This window comes from Nycticebus coucang, chromosome X, assembly GCF_027406575.1.
Source record: "Nycticebus coucang isolate mNycCou1 chromosome X, mNycCou1.pri, whole genome shotgun sequence".
NCBI lineage: Eukaryota > Metazoa > Chordata > Mammalia > Primates > Lorisidae > Nycticebus > Nycticebus coucang.
In genome coordinates this window covers 150,266,203-150,289,913 of record NC_069804.1, presented here as the reverse complement: position 1 = coordinate 150,289,913, position 23,711 = coordinate 150,266,203, and the positions used below count along the sequence as shown (strand labels likewise).

At 35.2% G+C, this 23,711-nt stretch overlaps 1 protein-coding gene across 1 annotated transcript in view; it reads left to right on the top strand.

The window, feature by feature from the left end:
• TENM1 (teneurin transmembrane protein 1) overlaps positions 1–23,711 on the top strand; it is a 442,965-nt gene that overhangs the window by 17,156 nt on the left and 402,098 nt on the right. The window contains exon 2 of the mRNA XM_053580321.1: positions 17,323–17,561. Coding sequence (XP_053436296.1) covers positions 17,323–17,561 — 239 coding nt within the window. The remainder of the gene's footprint in view (positions 1–17,322; positions 17,562–23,711) is intronic.

The following is a 23,711-nucleotide window of genomic DNA, read 5'->3' as shown; positions in this document are numbered from 1 at the left end:
CACAGAGAACTCAAATTTATTAGCAAGAAAAGAACACGTGACCCCATTTCAGGGTGGGCAAGGGACTTAAAGAGAAACTTCTCTAAAGAAGACCGACGCAAAATCTACAAACACATGAAAAAAAGCTCCCCATCCTTAATCATCAGAGAATTGCAAATCAAAACTACTCTGAGACATCACCTAACCCCAGTAAGAGTAGCCCACATAACAAAATCCCAAAACCAGAAATGTTAGCGTGGATGTGGAGGAAAGGGCACACTTCTACACTGCTGGTGGGAATGCCCACTAATATGTTCCTTCTGGAAGGATGTTTGGAGAATACTTAGAGACCTAAAAATAGACCTGCCATTCAATCCTATAATTCCTTTACTAGGTTTATACCCAGAAGACCAAAAGTCACAATATAACAAAGACATCTGTACCAGAATGTTTATTGCAGCCCAATTCATAATCGCTAAGTCATGGAAGAAGCCCAAGTGCCCATTGACCCATGAATAGACTAGCAAATTGTGGTACATGTATACCATGGAATACTATGCAGCCTTAAAGAAAGATGGAGACTTTACCTCTTTCATGTTTACATGGATGGAACTGGAACATATTCTTCTTAACAAAGTATCTCAGGAGTGGAAGAAAAAGTATCCAATGTACTCAGCCCTACTATGAAGCTAAATTATAACTTTCACATGAAGACTATAACCCAACTATAGCACAAGACTATGGGGAAAGGGGCAAGGAAGGGGAAGGGAGGGGGGAGGTTTTGGTGGCGGGAGGGTAATGGGTGGGGCCACATCTGTGGTGCATCTTGGAATGGGTACAGGCGATTGCACTAATGTACACAGCTATGATTTAACAATAAAAAAAAAAAAAAGAAGTTCTTTCGGTGACAAGGTATGTAGTAGTCACCAGGACAGTGATGCAATGGACATGAAGGAACTGACAGACCAAGTTAGAGATCAAGTTTCCTTATACTAAAGAATATGTAAACATGAAGAAAACAACTTGATCCCACATAGTATAGGCTTTCCAAGTTGCCAAGCCCCAACAAAGACATACAGCTGGTGATGATGGCATTAATAAATCCCCTATGGGCAAAAAGTTTACCTTTGCTATTCTCATAGTAGAGGGTGGTGTTATACCCTCCCACCTTTGTTTAAAGTTGGCTCTCAAACATAAGTCAGATTTACAAGCACCTGTCATTGTCTTCATCTGACTTATACAAAACACGAGGCAATCCCTTGGTAATGATGAAGATACTTAATAGTGACATATGTACACACAGGACTTGCATTGACAACATAAACACTAACTTATGACTTTTCCCAGCTCAACTATCAAAATATCAAGTACAACATGATATTAGCCTCCTTAGTAAATTTAATTTCTTCTGGCATAAAAGACTTACAATCTACTATTTCTTCAACCTTTCAACTAAAATTATTTTCTTTATGACAGTCTCACCTCTCAAATTTTATCATTTACCATAGTTAATGGTATTATTATGGCAACATGGCTGGTTGCTTTTTAGTAGACTTGTAGTTAAATATTTTTTCTTACTTGTCAAATTCAAAATACTCAGATATTAAAAAATATGTAGTTTATATGTGCTTGCGTGTGTGTGTTTTTGTGTACATATAGGCTTGTGTCCATATAGAAGTATGTATGTATAATTTTCTGTTATCCAAAGTACTTTCACTAGTTCTCTATTTCAAACTCGAAACAACCCAGAAGTAAACATATAGAAATTATGTCCAATTTAACAATAAAGTGAATGGGTCTTAGGAAACTTTATTATAATAACATGTTCATGTAGCAGTTAGAGCAAGAATTGGAGCTGGAATGCAAGTCTCTATGCAACTAATCTTATACTCTGCACTGTAACAATTTGTCTCAGGTATGTAAAGAACCCCAAGTCGTCCACGTTTGTCTTTCAGAGAATATTTATGGTTTAGTTAAGTTTCCCTGCCTGGAGATATAATCTAGTTTTTATACTATTTATATTATAATCTTGATGAACCTAAATGCCCAGAAAACTAGGGAGTTCTGGTTAATTGGATTTGGAGATTAGCTTAAGGTTAAATAGAACTTTTTGTAAATTGCCATTCTTGTTGAAAATCATTCTTAAATATGAATCTACTTTCCATTTTAATCCAAATGATCATAATAGATCTTTTATAATTGAAAATCTTATAGTATGTCAGAACTGTCATTTGAACGTGAGTTTTTATTGTACAGTGGTCTAGAAATAGAGGATATTGTAGAATGAACAAAAAGGTTGTCTAGTAGTCCCAGGATATTCTTTGAATGGTCTCATGTGAGCAGTTGAAAGAGCACTGGATTTAGAGTTAGAAGTCTTGAGTTCAAGTTCAATTCCACCACTAAATAGCTATGTAACCTTGATAACATCTTCTTCCTCTCAATATCATTTTCCTCAACAGTCAGATGCGATAGTGAAGCTAAATGATAGTTGAGCTCCTTTCTGGCTTTATAATCTCTGTCATTCTGCAACTTGCCTTCTTGTCATTTATTCCTCCACTGAAAGAGCCCACCTCAATTGAACTTTCCAGTTAATTGGATTCTAATTAATTCCAAATTTACTAATTCTAGATGAGGTCCCCAAATAAGTGAGATAAATTTAAGTTAAACAGTCATGATTCCTTCAGAATTTCCTATAGCCAAAAGGAAATGTAAAAGACACAACACTTCTCTGTCAGGGAGAAGGGATAATGGCAGGCAAGGTTAGCTAAGGAGGCAATGTTAAGCAAGTGAAAAACTAGTCTGTGAAGCCATTTTTCAAGATACACAATAGGTGCTAGTGAATATTTTTTTTTAAAAAAACTTCATAGAAACAGGATTTTAGATGCAACACCTTATATAAAAATCTACAGTAGAATTTTAATATCTTCCTTTTATACTATCACTCTCACTCTATGAAATAAATATAACTTCATTTTATCTTTACAATGAAAGATAAAAGTATCTGGTACAGGTTTGCATTCCAACCAACCATTTCTATACTGCATCCTCTGAATCCATGTTGATTTTTTTCTAAGTATTGACAATGATTCATAGAGAAAGTAAATTCAGGTTTAATATTATATTTGCCAAATATAGATGAATATTTAGAGGTCAACTAAGTGCATGAAATCACCATACTCTTGAAGTTGACCTTACCTCGTTTATCTTCCTGTGTTGCCCCTGAATAATTAAAGTGAACCAAAGTACTTCTTTGCATTCTCAAATCCACACAGCAGGGAACCAGGGAGAAAACATTTCAGGGGAAGGAGGCCTGGTTTTCACACATTCTCTTGTGTTCAAATGGAATTGTAGTTATTGAGTGTTAGAGCACAGTGCAGATTTTCTTAGAGTACTATGAAAATTTGTTTCTTGGGTGGCCTGATTTAAGGGGAGTTGATGTTTGTTTCAATTGATGCAACTATTATGTATTTTGCATATTTTAAATGGTAGTTCAGGTTTTAGACTTACACCTCATGACAGGTTCATGAGGGGTACAATTTAAAAAGCAATTTTAAAAATTGAAAATAGACAATGTTTTCTATTCTCCTTATCTTACCAAGATTTCCTTGTTTGGTTAGTAAGGGTAAATGTTTGAGGTAATGATGAATAAGTTGTATATGCTCTCTTGCCCTAGGATTCAGGGTATTTGTTTGGACAATAGACCAATCCCAAGTGCAAATAGCCTCGAGAAGGAATAGCCGTGTGTTTGGGAGAACAATAAAAGCATGAGTACAGGACAAGAAAATCCTTTTCTGGAAGTCTTTAAAGAGTGACCAATGCCCTCTCCTAGAGATGTCAAGTACTTGAAAACTGCATGTTCCAATCACTTTAATAGTTTTAGACAAAGGTTTCTCAACCTTGCCACTCACTGTTGACATTTGGGGCGAGTATTTCCTTTATTGTGTATGTTTTGAGGAGGTGGGCTGCCCTGTACATTGTAGGGTGGTTGGTGCCTGTCTGGCCCATACACACTAGAAGACAATAGCACCCTCCTCCAAGTTGTAACAACCAAAAATATCTCCTGATTTTACCAAATGTTGCCCTTAGGCTAGTTTTTCCCCAATTGAGAAACACTCTTTTTGTCCCCAGTTTGAGAAACACTTTCTGTTTGATGTTTCCCAACCTAATCCTGATACTGATAAGGCAAAATCTATTGTTACCTGCTCACTTTTTACTTAATCCCTCTTCAGACTTCTACAGTTTCTTTTTTCCCTTCCTAACTTCCCTCTTCCTATTCCTTTCTTCCAAGACCTTTATTAGAGGGCTTAAATAATTTTCCGGTTTATAATGTAATTTTGGTTGGAAACCATTCAACTACATTCATTTAGCTCTACGCCTCTCCCCATTGCTTTGCTTTTAATACAATGGCAACTCTGCTTATAATTTTATCCCAAATTATCTTGTCATAGCCTACATTTCTATGTGAGAATCTTAAGCAAGAAGAATATGTTTTTGACACATTGAATATATACCCAGTTGAACTATACTTAATTGACTTGTTTTCTGGGAATGCAAAAAGCTGGAAAAATACAGCCTCACTGTTGACTATTTATTTAAATCAGGTCTAGATAGCATAGAGCAAAGGAGGCTGGAGTGACCTTGAAGCAACTATCTCTTATTCTAGAAAATATATCCTTTAGTATGATCATGGGGCACCATACACTTGGTTCATCCATGATCATACTAATGTACACAGCTATGATTTCATAAAAAAATAAAATAATAAAAAATAAAAAAAAGAATTTTGCTATTTAGAGTTGCAGAGAAAAGATGTATAGAAAGAGGGAGTATGAAAAAAATTTTTTAAACTTATGATTCTAGAAAATTCAAACATACACTTAAGTAGAGATAATGAAACAAAGAATTTCCATATACCCATGACCAGAATACAATAATTACTAATTCAGGACCACTCTGGTCCCATCTCTACTTCCACTGTCAACCCCAGATTATTTTAGAACACATCCTAGATATTATATCACTTTTACCACAAATACTTCAGTATCTCTAAAAGATAAAGACTTTTAAAAAGCAAAAAACAAAAAAAATAGAAAATATATCCTTATCTTTCTGTCCGTCTACCTATCTACTCATCTACAAGATTTCCTTTCTCTCTCCTGTGCTCTTCATTTGTCCTGTGTTCATTATTTATCCTTTCTCTCCTGCCTTACATTAGACCTACACACACTTTTGGGTATTTCCTAGCTCTTCTGCCATTGTTCTTTGCTAAAATGCTTACAAAGACACAGAATCCTGTAAGAAAATGGCACATTTGGGAAGACACGTGACAGGATGGCCAGAAGTGTAGAGAGCATTGGACACAATATGAGTAGTGAGATTCACAGACCTGCAGAGGCCAGGTCATGACAGACCTTATAAAAATAGTGGACTTTCATTTCAAAATTAGAAAGGACACAGATAAGGTCAAAGAAAAAAAATTACCAATTCAATCATCCAAAGATAATTACTATTAAGATTTCTATGTACTTTATTCTAGATCAGATTTCTGTGGAGTAGGGATTTAGGGTTGTATTTGTTTTTGGTTTTTGTGTGAAAAGGGATGGCACACAATTTTGGTTGTTGTATATATATGAATTCTGTGAAAAATGCTTATTTTCTTAGAAATTATCTGGGTATTGGGAGCAGACAATCCTTCAAAAACAAATGAAAAAATTTTTTTGAGACAAATGAAATTTTTAAAACATTTTTTTGAAGAAACGTGATAATCTCACAGTGAAAGAAGAAAACAAGTACAGATAGGCCTAATGATAGGCCTCTCTATTATTCTGTTTCATTTTTGAGGCCAGGTGATATCTCATCACTGCTTCTCTCTGCATTCTTAAGGTTCAATCCAGATGGGATTTCTTTCTTTGTTTCCCCCATTGTGTTGTAACTCCAGCTCTGACTCAACAGAACCTTGTATCTTGGCTTCACTAGCTGTGTTTCTGTGTCTAGATTTCTAAGAGGGAAAGAATGCAATTGCCTCTGAGGTTGGATATCCAATTCTGATCCAATTAACTATGCATGCAGGCACTGGGGAGCAGGAGTAGGGGGATAGTGGATAGGGAGACTTTGTCTAGCGCTCTGTGCAGAGAGACAATGATTGACATACCTAATATACTTTTGTGGTTACAAATTATTTAGATTTTGTATGTCTGCCTAGTATTCCATGGAATAAATGTACTGAGCTCCTTTTATACTCATATTTGGGTCTGCTTTCTTCTAGCCAGTAGATGAAGAAGGAGATTAAAGATTAAGGGTGCAAAGTTTTTAGGGGCCACGCCTTAAAATATCAAATCTCACTTTTGCCCATACTTTCCATTATATTTGCCAGGACATGGTCACATGACTGCATTTAACAGAAATGATAGCTGGGAAATGTAGTCTGTCTGTGTACCCAGGAGGAGAGAAAAACATGGATGTTAGTGAGGGCCAAGCAGTTTCTGACTCAGGCTACCTGTTTTATTTTGAGGCTAATGTTTTAGAGGACAGCTATGCCCTTTGCCAGTTTGTCCTTTAGAGAAATGTTATACTGCATAGGTTAGGGGACTGATTTGAATGGCATTTCTTTCTTTCTTTTTTTTTTTTTTTCTTTGCAGTTTTTGGCTGGGGCTGGGCTTGAACCTGCCACCTCTAGTATATGGGGCCAGCACCCTACTGCTTGAGCCACAGGCATGGCCCATTTCCTTTTTTTTGTTTCCTTTGGCATTGTAAAGCACTCTTACTTTGAATGTACAAGGTACATATGAGTAAGACTTTTAAAGAAATGAAAGCTGATGTAAGGCAAATATTTATCAGCATCCTTCAAAAGTTGCATTGGTATGATAATCTAGATTTTCAGTCTAAAGAGTTTAGTGAGAAACTCTCAGTCTCTGTCACTCTTGTACTCCTTTGTAACTAATTTGGTAGGAGCTTTTTTAGCTTGAAATAAGAAGAACTTTATTTTAAGCCCTGCCTTCCTTTGAACTCTTACATTCCTAACAAAGTAAGAAGCTATTTCTTTCTTTTTTTCCTCTTCTTTGTAATTAATTTGAAACATTATTTAAATAAAATGTCCTTGCTAATGTAGATTACAATTCAATAAAAACAAATGATACAGAAAAGTATACCATGTCAACTGGCTCATAAAATAAAGGAGGAAAATAGAAAATGAGGATGACTAAAAAGGTAATCAATGTATATAATACTCTTCCCATTACTCCCTCCCTTAAAAAAGAATAAAAATAATAATCCAAGTAAACAGTGCAGATCAATTCTATAAAATCAGCAGGTTACTTTGGTGGGTGAAATTAGAAACTGACTTTCAGTTTTTGCAAACGAAATGTAACTGAGTTTCTTTATAAAATAAAGAAATTTTAAAAATCCTAGGAAATTTAGAGTCTTCTCTAGTTTTAAACATGTAGTCACAATTTTTCCTAGGTCTCATGACCATTCCCATTTTAAGTAGTCCTTGTTAGAGAATGAACTACTGAAAACTATGGAGTGACATTCTATTATTTCTTCATAGGGAATTTGTACGAAATCATAAGAGGATTGAAAAACCTCACCCGCCAATAGCTTTTTACATTTTCTGTCATTTGAAAAGATTATAGCTTCTATACCAGGTCTCAAAACTACATTACTATTAAATGTGTACAAACAGAATGAAAATATGGTAAGCTTACTTTTCTAAGTAAATAATTTTTATATATTGGCCCAAGCCTTTTAATACAGGAACATTTTGCATTAATAGAAACTATTAATTTGATATTTACTCTCAACTGGTGTAGAGATTTTAATATCAATTTTGAAATTAAAGTTAGATCTTCAGTGCATAGATCTAATTTGGAGAAGAGTTAAAGGTGACTTGAAAGGGCATTATTATGAAGTAAAGCATAATTGTTTATTTTAATTTGGGGGGGTATGTTAAAGCAACCTGGTCCAACATTATGGAATATAGAATATTTTCTTTCAGTAGCATTTATATATCTACTGCCTCACTCCTAGTTCCAATTTATGTCTAGACATCTAGTTACAGAATGTTTAATTTATACCAGAAAATCCAATACACTACTGCATGGAAATTTTCTGATGTCCTCCATGTTCTAAACAAATAAACATGACAATGACCTCACTTTCATAATGATGATAAGTATGTGCCCTCCTTGCCACTTCTATAATTTTGAGTTGACATATTTCCACAAAAATTATAATCACTAGAATGCTAAGTTTATATATATTCATCTTTGAAAAGAAAAAGACCAGATGATCTTATGAATTAAGAAGACTGGCTGGCCATGCTAGCTCATGCCTGTAATCCTAGCACTCTGGGAGGCTACTCCATACTCCTTGCTTGAGCTCAGGAGTATGGAGACCAGTCTGAGCAGAAGTGAGCCCCTGGCTCTGCTAAAAATAGAAATACTAGCCAGGCATTGTGGCAGGCATCTATAGTCCCTGCTACTTGGGAGGCTAAGGACAGAGGTTTGCTTGAGACCAAGAATTTGATGTTGGGCGGTGCCTGTAGCTCAGTGGGTAGGGCGCCGGCCCCATATACTGAGGGTGGCGTGTTCAAACCTGGCCCCAGCCAAACTTCAACAAAAAAATAGCCGGGTGTTATGGCAGGCACCTGTAGTGCCAGCTACTCGGGAGGCTGAGGCAAGACAGTCGCATAAGCTCAGGAGTTACAGGTTGCTGTGAGCTGTGAGGGCGAGAAAGTGAGACTCTGTCTCTATACACACACACACATAAAAGAATTTGATGTTGCTGTGAGCTATGATGCCATGACACTCTACCCAGGGTGACAGAGTAACACTCTGTCTCTTAAAAAAAAAATAAAGAAAAGAACAAAAAAAGATTATATTACCTTCTGATTAACAGTATAAGTGATATTGTGAGCTAATATGTACACAGTGGTTGATTTTAACGGGGTTTTATTATTCATGAATGGATTTAAAAATATTTATTGCACACCTATTATTTGCTAGAGCCCATTTTAGATATTGGGGATACAGTAGTAAAGAAGACAGGCAGTATTTCTATGTAGTTTGCATTCTAGTAATCAACAACATTGAAATTGATCCCCAACTCTATCTCTTACTAATTATGTGATCTTAGGGAATATATTTAATCTTAATATCTGATCCTTGACTTTCTTACCTATGAAATGCAGATGATATCATCTACCTTTTAGGGTAATTGTGCAGGTTCCATGAAACATGCAGACACAAACACACAGAGAATACTTTAGCGTAGTGCCTGGTACACGATAGATGTTTAGTAAGTGGTCACCAATGTTGCCATTATCATTAACAGCAATTATTTTTAAATTATTAGTATTTTAAAAGTAGTTCATTCATTACCGAAAAGCCTTACAAAAAGAGATAAAACATGAATCAACTATTTCTTTGATTTATTTATTTTAGACTATGTGAAAATGTAATGAAGCTTATTGCTGTATTTTGAAATTTTACAAGCCAAGAGATATTTGCTCACAAGTGAAACACTTATTTTGGAGTCCCCAAACTTCATTTATTCTGCACAGTTAGCAAGAGCCTTTTAGAAGAAGCAAAAGAATCACACAAATAAATATATATTCATTGAGTATCTTCAAATACCTAGAATCTACCAGACATTAAGACTTGTTTCCTGCCCTTAAGGAATATGCAATCCAGAGACATATGAGCAAGTAGGGCAGATACTCCTGGTGAATAAAGGAGGAGAGAAAACGATAGCCATAAACAGGTTTTAAAAAGAGCTCCACCTTTAGCTGACTACTCTACTTGCAAAATCACAAGAGTAACAATCTACACTATACAGTATTTTTATTTGAGAATATATTATAGCACTAAGACTTACACCTAAGAAAATTAAGATTTACATAGATGTCCCAAAACTTTAAAAAAAAAAACCCTCAAAAATTATATACAACATGGTCAGAGCATAGATTTTTTTTTTTTTTTTATCAATACTTGGCATGTAAGATTTAGAGGGAAAGTGTGAACATAGGTGGTTTAGTATTTGGAAGAAAGAATCCCACAGCAAATAAAATGAAACCTTACTTTATGAACTTGTTAGTAGTGGAATACATTTTGTTACTCCAAGAGGTTGTTCAAACTGACAGTGCTATTATGCTCAAGAAGATTTTAGATAAATACTCTTCTCAGGAGTACTTATTCTAAAAAGGAGAGTGGGTAAAGAGTTATTGGGGGAAACTAGAGATTTTGAGGTTGTTGTCTTTAGTAGTAACCACTTTTTTCTACAAAACAAAACTAGGTATTCTTGATAGAGAAGAAAATGGGGCTGACCCACCAAGGCATTTTCTTTTATTTTCTTGTTTTTGAGGAATTAGGATAAATACCTATAAATAGAAATATCTCCAAAGATGATACATGAATGGCCAGCAAGCATATGAGAAGATGTTCAACATCTTTAATCATCAGAGAAATGCAAATCACAATCACAATGATACGTCACCTCACACCCACTGAGATGGCTACTGTAAAAAAAAAAAAATGTTGGTGAGGATATAGAGAAAATGGAACCTTTCTACGCTGTTGGTGGGATTGTAAAATAGCAAACAGTATGGAAAACAGCATAGAATATCCACAGAAAGATATAAATGGTACTACCATATGATCCAGCAATCCCACATCTGGGTATATAGCCAAAAGAATTGAAAGCATATCCCGAAGAGATGTTTGTACACCAATGTTCATAGAAGTACTGTTCGCAATAACTAAGAAGTGGAAGCTACCTAAGTGTCCATCAGTGGATAAATAGATAAAATGTGGTGCATACATGCAATAGAATATTATTTATCCTTAAAAAGCTAGGGAATTCTATCCCATGCTACACCATGGTTGTACCTTGGGAACATTATGGTAAGTGAAATAAATCAATCACATAAAGATAAATACCATATAATTCCACTTATGTAAGATATGTAAAGTAACCCAAATCATATAAACAAATAGTAGAATGATGGTTCCTCGGGGTAAGGGGAAAAGATGAGTTGTTTAATGTGAGTATAGTGTTTTTGTGCTTCGTATTTGTAAGATGAGAAAGTTCTGGAGATCTGTTGTACAACAGTGTGAATATACTTAATGTACACTTAAAAATACCTAAGATGGTAAATTTTATGTAATACGGTTTTTACCACAATAAAAATGCATTGAATAATTTCTTTTAAAAGAACAGTAGATAAATTGTACTAACCTATTTAAATATGATTTGGTCCTCTTACCTTGTAGTCTTCCTTTAAAAAAAATTGACCTCAGGGTGGTGCCTGTGGCTCAGTGAGTAGGTCGCCATCCCCATATACTGAGGGTGGCAGGTTTGAACCCCGCCCTGGCCAAACTGCAGCAAAAAAATAGCTGGGCATTGTGGCAGGCAACTGTAGTTCCAGCTACTCAGGAGGTTGAGGCAAGAGAACCGCCTAAACCCAAGAGCTGGAGGTTGCTGTGAGCTGTCATGCCACAGCTCTACCTAGGGCGACAAAGTAAGACTGTCTCTAAAAAAAAAAAAAAAAATTGACCTCAGCTTTTACTGGAATCACATTGAAGTCTTTTTTCTGAGTATAAAATGAGTTGTGTTCTTATACCTAAGGGAATACAGTTTATGTATCTAATAAGAATGTTTACAAGATGTAAAAGAAAAAAATCATTAGTTATTTATGCATCCCTTGTTAGAAAGTTGTAGATTTCTGTCTATTTCCTATAGAATTTTAAGTGCCACATTATATCACATTATTTAGTGCCAACAGATACCCTCAGAATTATGTAGTATAAGGGGTTTAAAAAGAGAGAGTACATTTCCCCTTTTTATAGATGACTTTAAAATCCTTACAGGACCATTTATTATATTCCCATTTACCACCACTAGGTCTCATCATTCTTGAAGGTATTTTTTTTTCCAATTTCCTTATATGCCCATTTCCTTTTGGCAATATCTTGCTTTTCCTTTTTAAATTTGAGCTTGAATATTAAAACAGATGCAGAGAAGAGTGCTACTTACACATAAACTCTTGAACTGCATTTTTATCATTTGCTGTGTGGAAAAAACCTACTTGTATGAAATTGATAGCAACATTTTAGTATATCTTCAGGTCCCCAGGGAAAAGCAATGTGCTTAGACAGATGATCTGATTTTATGAGCACATAGCTAAAGTCTAGCATTGAGCATTTGTCTTTATGCTCCTACTTTTTTCAGGGACTATGAAAACACATTTAGGTACTAGTTTCCCTTTCCAACAATGTATTGCAATGTGTATGATAATATATAGCATATGCATTGCTGTTTTTCATGACGCACATCAAAGCATAGATCACTTTCAGCGTAGAATCTCAATCTGAGCTTGTTTATAAGAAAACAAAAACCTTCCTATATGAACTCGTTTTATTATCTACCCTCACTAAGGACTGTGATTTGGATTCCATTCAAATATGAATTAGTTTAAATGTTGTTCTGCCGCAACCGTTAAATTTATTCATTATGCTGTAATATTTTACTTATGAAACTGCATTTGGAAATCTTTTGGTGTACATCAGGATGAAATTATAGAGCTCAGGGATATTGATTATTGCTTGTCATTGCCATGATAATAACCACGATTCTCTATCTTTCTTTGCCTTTCTTCTACCTGTTAATGTTATACCAAACCAAATCAATTTACAACATATTGGGCCACTTACATTGTCTCAAAAATCCAATGGTTCTCTTTCATAAATATGCAAAAGATTGAAGATTTTATCTCTAAACATGGAGTAAAAGAGCCCCATACTGCTGCAATTCTCCTTTATCCCATAGGAAATATCAGAGTGTCGCTATATAGGATCAGTAATATGTAAGTGATATTTTACTGCCTCCAGAGTAACCACAAGGCAGGGGTGGGAAGGAAAAGAAGCTATGCTACCCGTACAGTGCTACACTTCTCACTTACTAGTTAACCAGAGGGCCAAAGGGGAAAATACAGGCTGGGAGAGTTAACCGGACATTAAAGAAGAAATCTACTTCTTCATGGTGTGGAGGAGATTATTTCAAAGCCTTAAAGAAGGACCACAATCAAATAGAAAGAGCACAATGCTATGAGTGACTTAGTCAATAAAATATATTTGTTCTGGGTGGCACCTGTGGCTCAAAGGAGTAGGGCACCGGCCCCATATTCCATATACCAGAGGTGGCGGGTTCAAACCCAGCCCCGGCCAAAAACTGCAACTATATATAGATGTATATAGTGTTCTTATTATTTATATACTATTTCTTCATTCTGGGGATTTTTTTATATACTATTTCTTCATTCTGGGGATGAACTGGATGCCTTTAGAGAGCAGCAATATATCTTTCAGCAATATCTCATCAACTAAAGGGTAGCATCTTTATAATGCTTACCAGTTCATCCAAAATATTTAAGATAGTCTTTAAAACTTGCTGTAAGAACATATGACATACAGCAGCACAGACCCGTATTATGTAGTATCATTTGAACAGATAATATTTGTTGAGCCTGGGTCAGATAACCCAGGCATTAGAACCTGATACTAATCTGCTGAAGTCTATAGTCAGCAGGTAGCATTGGGCAATGGAAATAGTCTATTTTGAAAGTCCCAGATTCCATTGTCATCCATGCCATTGACCAGCTACATTACTTTTAGGTAAGTCACTTTTGTTCTCTGGGTCTCAGTTTCCCTAACTGCAAAATGATGGATTGGGACTATTAGATATTTTTGACGGTCCCTTCCAACACTGTGATTTCTGTAGCTATCATTCTCACATGCTTGTCTTTAGTCCAGAAGGGAACAGGGTAAAAGTGTGGCTCAGTTTAACACCATCCATGTGCCAAATTCAACACAAAGCCTGCTGCTTCTGTACCTTAGCAGGACTGAATCGCATTCTTAATGTGTCTCACTAACTGCATAACCCTAGTATAGCGTACTGCAACGTACTGGTTAAAAGTCGAGTTTCTGAAGTCAGACTGCCTGTGTTTTAAACTCAGCTTATTCAATTACTAGCTATGGGGCCATGGACAAATTATTTAACCTCTCTGTACTTTAGTTTCCTTATCCATAAAATGGAGTTACTACTTTTAATAAAGTTGTTATAAAGATTTAGTAAAATAATACTATGTGAAGTATTTAGTAGAAAGCCTGGCACCAGTAAGCACTCAAATGTTGGAGCTGGAAACTCTTTCTCTGCTAGGTCCTTGGTCTCAGAGATTTGAAGAATGAATCCATGGGCCTCCAAGAATAAGCAACAGGATAGATTTTATTGATATATAGATATAGATATATGTGAACAAAAGAGGGGGATAGAGCCTCCGCCAATGGAGAGAGGGTCTGAGGAGGTAGCTCATGTGGGCCTTCTGACTGGGGGTTATTACCGCTTTTCCTATCCTGCAGGCAGGCGGGTTTCAGTGCAAAAGAATGTCATAACTGTTTTGCACCAGAGGCTTGCAAAAGTTAATTATCCAACTGCCCTTGTGTAGGAATGCGGCCTTCTTTAGGGTGTGTTCTGTGCTCTAGCATTGGCAGCTTCTTGTTTAGGGTGTGTTCTCTGCTCAGGGAGTGGCCGCTTAGGTGGAATGCCGGTCAGACTGGTTGCTATGAACCTGTTTGGAGCCCACGGAATGTGATCTGTGTTCAAGCAGGTTTGTGGGTCTGCGTGGGCTGAGGAAATGGAGTTCCTGTCCAGCCCTGAGCAGGGGGAATGCTTTATCAAAGTCACCTCTTATTAACATAATTATGATGAGTATCATCACCACTCTACTCCTACAAAAACTCTTCAGGTCTCAACCTATGGAATATAAGGATAACAGTAACAACCTCATAGACATATAAGACCAAAATAATGGAGGTGAAATGACTATCTCAGTTCCTGGTCCTTCCAGGTGCTCAATACATCATGTTTACTTAAATGGAACCAACTGTTCCTGTGGTTAGTGTCATCCAGTGAACTTTTCCACTTCCCCACACCCATGAATCTTTTTGATCTTAGTTACAAAATCGACACAAACCTGAGGCAGAAAATTTCATAAAATGTCCCATCATCCAAAGGCAACACAAATTATAATTTTTCCATAAGCCTATCTGTATTTTTTCTTTTAAAAATTATATGTTTTTGCTCATACTCTTGTGAAGCCTGCCTTTCTTAACTTGGTAATATCTGTAGACACTATTCTTAGTGAATATATATTCTTTTGCAACACAATTTATAATTTTGTGGTATTGTATTAAGAAGTGTTTATAAAATAATTTACTTAATGAAACACCAGTTATTGGACATTTGGGTGTTTATTTTTACTATTTAAATAGCACTGCAATGAATGATTTCTTATGTACATTGTTATACACATCATTTCCTGAGAGTAAATTTCTATAAGTTTCATTATTGCTTCAAGGAATTATTAAAGTCTTTTGATACATAATGCCAAATTACCCTAAGGAAAGACCTGAACTTGCACCCCCATCAAGCCAGCCCTTTGAAAAATATTTAACTTCATGATACTAACACAAAATTCTCTATTGTGCATATTTTCCATTAACTAGCACTTAGAGTCATTTTTTAAAACGCGCATGTTTTTGTTCCTTAAATATGGAAGCTAGAAATCAGTTTTAAAATAATAATTTATGCTTTCCAGCATATGTTACATGTACCAGGTGATGTTAACTTTTTGCTTAGTGAAGGGGTAATGTTGTACATTAAAATGTAGCACTAGAATGGGAGGCTGAGGCAAGATAATCGCTTAAGCCTAAGAGCTGGAGGTTGCTGTGAGTCCTGTGACATCATGGCACTCTACCAAGGGCGGTAAAGTGAGACTCTGTCTCTACAAAAAAAAAAAAAAAGAATATGTTTTGTTTAGCAATGCATTTTACTACCCCAGGTGGTACAGTAGAGTGGGTAAGATTAAGAACTTCGGCTGATAGATATTCTAATTACCCTAATATGATCACTGAACAATGTCTCTATATAAACATCACTATGTATTCCATAAATACGTGCAGCTATTATCTGTCAATTAAAATTTTTTAGGAAATAACAGAAAAGAAAAAATTAAAAAGAGAAAAAAATAAGGACTTTAGGACTCCAGTGATCTAGGTTCTGATTCTGGCTCTGTCATTCTTTTGCCTGTGAGGTAAATTTAGGCAAGTTGTTAACCTCTTTAGGTCTCCATTTCCTTAAATGCATAATGAGGATAATAACATAGCCTATTTCATAAAGTGAAGACAAACAACATGCTAATGAGTGTTCAGTACAACACTTGGCACTTAGCACTCAGTAAGTATAAAATATATGCACAAAAATATACTTTCATTCATTTGTTTTTGGCAACTCCTTCATCACTACTATTTATGAGAGGCCTGTATTATAATACTTGTGAATGGTCAACAGTCATACCATAGTAATTCAAACATGATAGCAACATGACTCCATTTGTATGAAGTTCAACAAGAGGCAAAATAAATGTATGGTGGAAAAAGTGCAGAACAGTGGTTGTTTCTGAGTGTGGGAATAGGGATTTACTTAGAAAAGATAGTAGGGAACATTTGGGATGATGATAGGGCTTTTTTTGCATAGGTGATTACATTTGTCAATTTCAGCAAATGTGCACTTAAAATTGTGCATTTTATTGTGTATAAATTTTACATTAAAAATCTGTTAAAATAACAAACTCTAGATAATTATATGCAAGTTGAAATATGTGAAGACAAGTGTACCTATGTATGCAACATACTTCAAAATGCTTAAAAATTAAGATAGACTGATAGATGGAGAGAGGAATGAAGAAATGGATAAATACATGATAAATTCAATATAGTAGAGTGTTAACCATGGAGTCTAGTTGGTGAATATAGAGATATTTGTTATAAAATTCTATCAGCTTGGCTGTTTGATAATTTGTATAATAAAATGTTGAACGAAAATGTGACTGTGAAAGCTCTCTCAAATTTGTTAGTGAGGAAAATCTCTAGTATCCAGGCTACTCTAATTACTCAAATGCCTGTGGTACATCTCTGTCTGGTTTTGAAATCAGTTTCAAATGTGGAATGTTAGCACTCACTAGCCAGAAAGTCAGAGAACACGGGACTCCTTTGTTTCCCTTAAAGATCTAAAAGAGAAAAGCTCTAAATGAGAAAAGACAAAAAGGAGCAAAGAAGGGAGAGAACACCAGGGACGATTTAGAGCATCTCTTATGTGTGTGAAAATTGTGTTGAGCCCTTCCAGGTACCCCTGAGTTTGGTCATAGCATAATGGTGGCAATTAGCGGAATTTAGGGTTTTGTAACAGTTGGCCTTGGTTTTTATAGTGTAAACTTTGGTTTTCTTTCCACAGGCATTTCCTGTTCAAACATGGATCTGGTTCTTCTGCTATCTTCAGTGCGGCCAGTCAGAACTACCCTCTGACATCCAATACCGTGTACTCACCCCCTCCCAGGCCTCTTCCTCGAAGCACCTTTTCCCGGCCTGCCTTTACCTTTCACAAACCTTATAGGTGCTGCAATTGGAAGTGCACAGCATTGAGCGCCACTGCAATCACAGTGACTTTGGCCTTGCTATTAGCCTATGTGATCGGTAAGCCTTTTTTATGCCTCAGTTTTCTTCTTAATCAAAGTCTTGTTTTACTTATGGTGGGGGTTTCTCTCTCAACTTTGGGATGTACAAATTTGAACCAAGGCTTAATATTATAAATAACAAATGAATTTCTAATTAGATTCTTCACTTCCTTACTTTGAATAATGCCGAGGAGAGTAAGAAATGCTGTTTGAGAAGAAATATTTATACTACTAACACAGCCTTATTGATTGCAATTACTGTAGTTAACCATTTTCCCTTCAATTAAAAGGTTCTTATGGTTTTCTCATTAGAAGTCATAAGTACCAATCTGCTATAGTTCTTAAATTATAGTTAAACAATAATACTACTACTGAATTTTCAGGTAGCAATTTCATTAAAGCAGTAGTTACATGAAAGCTATCAGAAAATTCATTGGATAGTTTTTTCCCCAAGAATTCAGATTTTTATACTGTGACCAAAGACCATATTCTTATTTCACTAGGTAAATGACTGCAAATTTATGTGGTTACTATGTTTGGGAAGATAAAGCAAAAAATGGTCACAAGGAACTCTTTCCACTTTTAAGACAAATATTGTTGTTGTTCTTCAGTCACTCTGATTAAAGTCACCCTCATTTGATAGTAAATTATATTGATTTTTCTCAGTGGCATTTAATTTTGACTGAATATTAATTTCATTCCTCGAGTGGTTTCGCCATCTAAGATGAAAATTAACTTAAGATACATGTATTTTGTGGAAGCACTATTTCTAAAATAAGTAGAATATCATGATAAAAACAAAATCTGTCCAGGTATGTCACTAGTCACTTTTCACAGGTTTAACCCAATTTCTTAGTTGAAGCAGAATTACCCACTAAGACCCAGTGGATATGATTCTGAGAGGTTGAGAAAAAGAGATTTAGACTTTCTTATAATTATAAATTATAATTACACATTTGGTTAATTCTCATTTATCTAATATGTGAACAATAAGAAAGTTTACATAACAAGTTTATGTGGGAGTCATAGAACAGAGGGTGGTAAGTAAAATAAACAGATACATTTTGTAAGGAAGTCACTAATGATGTAAATAGGACCATAACCTATGCTGATGCTCATGATTCTCTCTTTTATATTTTCAACACACAATCTGAATATATTTGAACAATGCTTCTAGTAAACATGGATAATATGAACCTATAATATCAAAAAAATGTGTCTTTTATTTCAGGCATTTCGGGATAACCCGACATGTGTGTTTATTTGGTTTGTAATAAACTGTAATGAGAAATACTGCTGAAGGGATGGAGGTGGAGGATGAGAATGTATTACAACTCAAACAGGATTTTAATATAAAATCATTCAAAATAAGGAATAATTTGAGAAGTTTAAATACATCAGAGGACTTTTCGATATTTTTTCAGTTATGAAATAGATTCTTGTTTTAAGGATTATTTTCCATTAACTTTTGCTGTATAGAGAGAGAATGTTTCAGATATAAAATTTAACTCTTGGTATAAATAAATCCAAATAATAACAATTTCTTTATGAATTGGCATATAAACTATGTTCAAAACTATATTTCTATTTAAATTTATTAATAATGGCCACTCCTATATCGATTTATCATTTATTCTGAGATTTGTTTAATAAGGTTACATATTTATTCATTTTATAAGTAAAAGTAGAACATTTCAGTGATTTAAAGTGCTGCCTTTTTATAGGGTAAACAATGGCATATTAATTATGAGCATGGATTTTCAGATCTCTATCACTTATTAAATACCTTGGGCAAATTACTTGACCTTTCAGGCCTCCATTTCCTCATCTATAAAATGGGCTTAAAAGAGTACCTATAACATAGGATTGTTTTGATAATTAAATGAGTACATATACTTAAAGTGCCTGGAATACTGCCTAAAATATAGCAAGTATCACATAAATGTTAAATATTATCATTATTATGACCATTAATATCATTAAAATTATTAGTAGCTTTTAAAATTCACTAGTTCCAAAAGTTAACCATTTTGTTCATGGCTATATCCCAGCACCAAAACAATGCCTAGCACATACAAACCCTGACAGTAAAAGTTGGTTGAAAAAAATAAGTTATGATAAGCACTTTGCTTGTGTTAGCTCACTTAATTCTAGCAGTTCTTAAGGGTAGGTATCAGTGTTATATGTGTTTTATACAACTGAGGTATAGAAAAGTTAAGATGCTACCTAGAGATCCCATTGAGTTTAAGAGGTCACATCACGAACAAGTGAGGATCCTGAGCTTCAAGTCAGATCTGGCTAACTCCAGAGCAGCAGTGCCCAACCTTTTTGAACTAGGGACCAATTTCATGGAAGACAATTTTTCCAGTGACCAGAAGTGGGGTGAGAGTGTAAGAGGGATAGGAGAGGAGGCAGAGCTCAGGAAGTGATGCGAGTGATGAAGAACGGCTATAAATGCAGATGAAGCTTTGCTTGATCAGCTGCTTCTCACCTCTTGCTGTGTGGCCCAGTTCCTAACAGGCCATACCTGTCCCTGGCCCAGGGATTGAGGACTGACTTCAGGTCTTGAACACTAGGCCTTGCTGTCCTTTTAGCACTATAGTAAACTTTACAGCTTGTTTACTTCTAACTCTACTAAATAAGTCTTCTAGACCTTTTATTTCTCATTAAATTATAAATTCAATTAGATATACCAGATTATTCCTTGCAATGGTGAGTGAAACTAAGATTAGTTGATTGGTAAGAGATATCTGTTGAAATAATTTACTGGGAGACTTTTTAGATACAGAAATAACAGGCTAAATGCTAGCATAGTAGGTTGAATGCATTCAACGTGATGAGATGTTTATGGCAAATACTGTAACTTTGTTCCTGGTTCTGTTATTAAGTAGACATTATGTGACTTTGAATAAATCAGTAAAGTGCTCATTTAGGCAGCACATACAGTGAATAAATCAGTAAAAATCTCTTCTTTGATTTATCCCATCTGTGCCACATTGGTGACCATCTTAGGAGGGTAGAGTAAAAATTCATAAATAGACATTCAGGTGAAAGATGCCACATAAGAACTGTAATATACAAGATGATTTTTTAATGGCTCTCTGTGTTTGAAATAAAAAAGTGTTATATTTCAAAATATGAAACCATTTTCACTCTATTGCTGAGTCTGTAGTCATTTTTTTAATACTCCTTTGCAGTTGCTGTATAACCCAAGTAAATGTTTCACTGAAACTACTTACTGCTTTTGTTTCCTGTGCAAATTTCTTTCTGCTATTTCATTTTCCTCTATTATCCATTATACATAACCTTTAGATACTAATGACTGCATGCTGTACTGCCCTCAATCCACTAGGGGAAATCACATCGACATCAGTGGGACATCAGTAGACATTCTGTGCATTATGGCTCTGTAAGTGGTTATTGGAAACTAGTGAAATCCAGCATGTGAAAAGCCAGAGCTAGGTTGTTCGGCCAACCAGCCCCATCTCCACACCTACTCACTATGGGTCAGAAAGAAAATAATTTCTTTGAAAAAGTTTTGAGATCATAAAATTTGGTGAAGAGAGGCGTGGAAAGATACTGATTATATAAAGATGTCATGGAATGGCTATTGTCATCACTTCCCCATAAATCTGTAATATTTTCCATCTAAATCAAAAAATATGTCCTTAGGCTTCATCTTCTCTGATATTTTGGCATCAGTGATGTATCAGTGCCAGTCAGAAGCACATTTGCTTGAATTTACAAATAAGCCATACGAAGTAGTAGTCAGGAAGACAGATGACCATATGCAAGGCACCAAGAGAAGGCGAGGTTAAGGTACTTCATCAATGGTTGAGAAGGGCACAAACGCAGCTTCTCTTGGCTATCTTTGATGTTTTGATCAAGTTTTTCTACAGTCAGCAGTTTGTATAGGAGACAACAGAAACTCATAGGTAATAGAAATTCACAGGAATACATTGTGCCTGGGTTCAAATGGGCTGTTGTTTTGAATGAGTAGGGGAGTAGGAGTTTCAGCTCTCAGGCCCAATATCTAGTTAGTTAATAACATGGATGATCATTTTCTGTTACCGTGAAATTAGCAGCAATTTATACCATCTTCAGGGGATTCAGGTAGCACTAAAACTCTACAGATGAAATAAATGCGGTCTGTAAATCTTGCCATAACATACTATATGGCCCATATGTAAAAAGTTGAACAGAATAGATATTAACAATACAGAATTAGAAAAGATACAATATTGAGCACAGTTCTCTGATCCAAATTTTAGGGATGAAACTATTTCAGAAGGCAAAAAGCTACTTCACATTGCTCTCTGCACCAAAATTGAGTACTTTCTTAATTTTAGTACTTTCTTCTGCCTCCTTTAGACTAGCCCAAATTGCCCTACCTTCTGGGACTGTTAGTACAGTGCAGTAAGAAAGTGCTGAAAACAATAGAATAAGAAGAGTGGAATGTGTTCATTTTACCCTCCTCACAAAGAAAATGTGCAAATGCCTCACTATAAAGGGAAGAAAGAAAATAGAATGTGGCATGTTCAAATTTTGGAAAATTTAAGAACTTAGATCTTTTTTAATGGAGAGGCTAGAAATTGAGTTTCTCCCATTAAATCTAAATAAACAGTGCCCCCTCACACAATATTTCCTAAATATAAACATGCTTATCAAAACCCAGCTCTTTCACCTACAGTACTGGCAACTTCATTAATGTCTGTGTGCCTGAGTTTTCTCATCTATAAAATGGGAATGTTGATAATACTTTCATCAAGGGTTTTTATAATTTAGTAGTTAAATGGTTTGAAGCTTGTAAAACACCCAGGACATTGCTTAGCAGATGTAAACAAAGATTGGTGATTGTTATTAGTAGAAAAAAAAAAGGATTATTATGAAGATTATTAGTTTGAGCTGAGGTAAACATAATGAGCATACAATTTATCCCAACACAAATAGCTTTTGTTTTCCTTCTTACCAAAGTCATCTAAAAGAATTTTTCAGAGCTTTAATGTCTGTCTCACAAGAATAATCTAATGAGTTTGTTGTTTGCCTCTGCCTGGTGTAAAATAGCTGTCACTTTGCCTTTATTCTACTAATTTCTCTCTTCTGTGGTGTTTTGACCCTCAGATGGTTTTGTATTTTTATCTGAAAGCCATATCTAGGTTGAAACACATTTTCATTAAAATGCATTATAGTTTATAACATTCAAGAAATGACTCAGCATAAAATGCTAAAAAGCATTTTACATTATCCTATAGACCATTATCAATCCTTAGGATGTCATGCTTAATATTTATTACTTCTTCCAGTTCACTCTTTTGCACCCAATCATGATAAAAGAAAAAGGCAGTTTCTGTGTTAGCACTGACTTTTCCTCCTATTCATGAATCTAACAACTTTCTAACAGACTCTGTAAGCAGGGATCTGGAAAATCACGGTATAACTTCTAATTGTAAATCTACCATCCATGCATTTATTAGAATCCTTCTTTAAAAAGATTTATAGATTCATCTTATATCACCTTTTGGTGTAATATGTTCCGTAAGTTTTATCCCTACCATGTTAAGTGGCACTCTCACCTGTCATAAATAAAAGTATAAATCCAATCAAATTAAAAAACATACTGAAATGACAGGCCGAAGCCATGTCATATACAACTAATTTCCAGAGTTAGAGTTAGCACCTATTGCTCAGACTAAAGTCATTTTGATGAAAGGCAAATAATGTACTTAATGTTTTTCATGGAACTCAAGCATGCTATAGATTTAAGAAATAAGGTAAGAGATAATTTCTTGGGTGAATAAGTAGTGGATACTAAACACATAGCTTGCAGTAAGAGATGATTTTATTGTCTCAAGGAGAGGCAGTCATCCTACTATTTCTCATGCATCACTTTCTTAGCCTAGGCAGAGAAATTAAAATGAGACTCTGTGAAATAGGTAAAGATCTACAGGAAGGCTTAATAAAAGAAGACTGGATAGTAGGTTAGTAATTTTGGAGTTCTGCATGCTTAAGAAATTTTAGAACAGCAAGAATGAATCTTGCAAATTCAAAAAAAAATTCTCTCTCAAAAGATCTATGACTTTAAGGTAAATATCAATAATTTGAATTCTCTTGCATAAAGGAGAGATTTAGCCCCTCTTTAACTCAGTTTCTCCCCACCCAAATTATATAT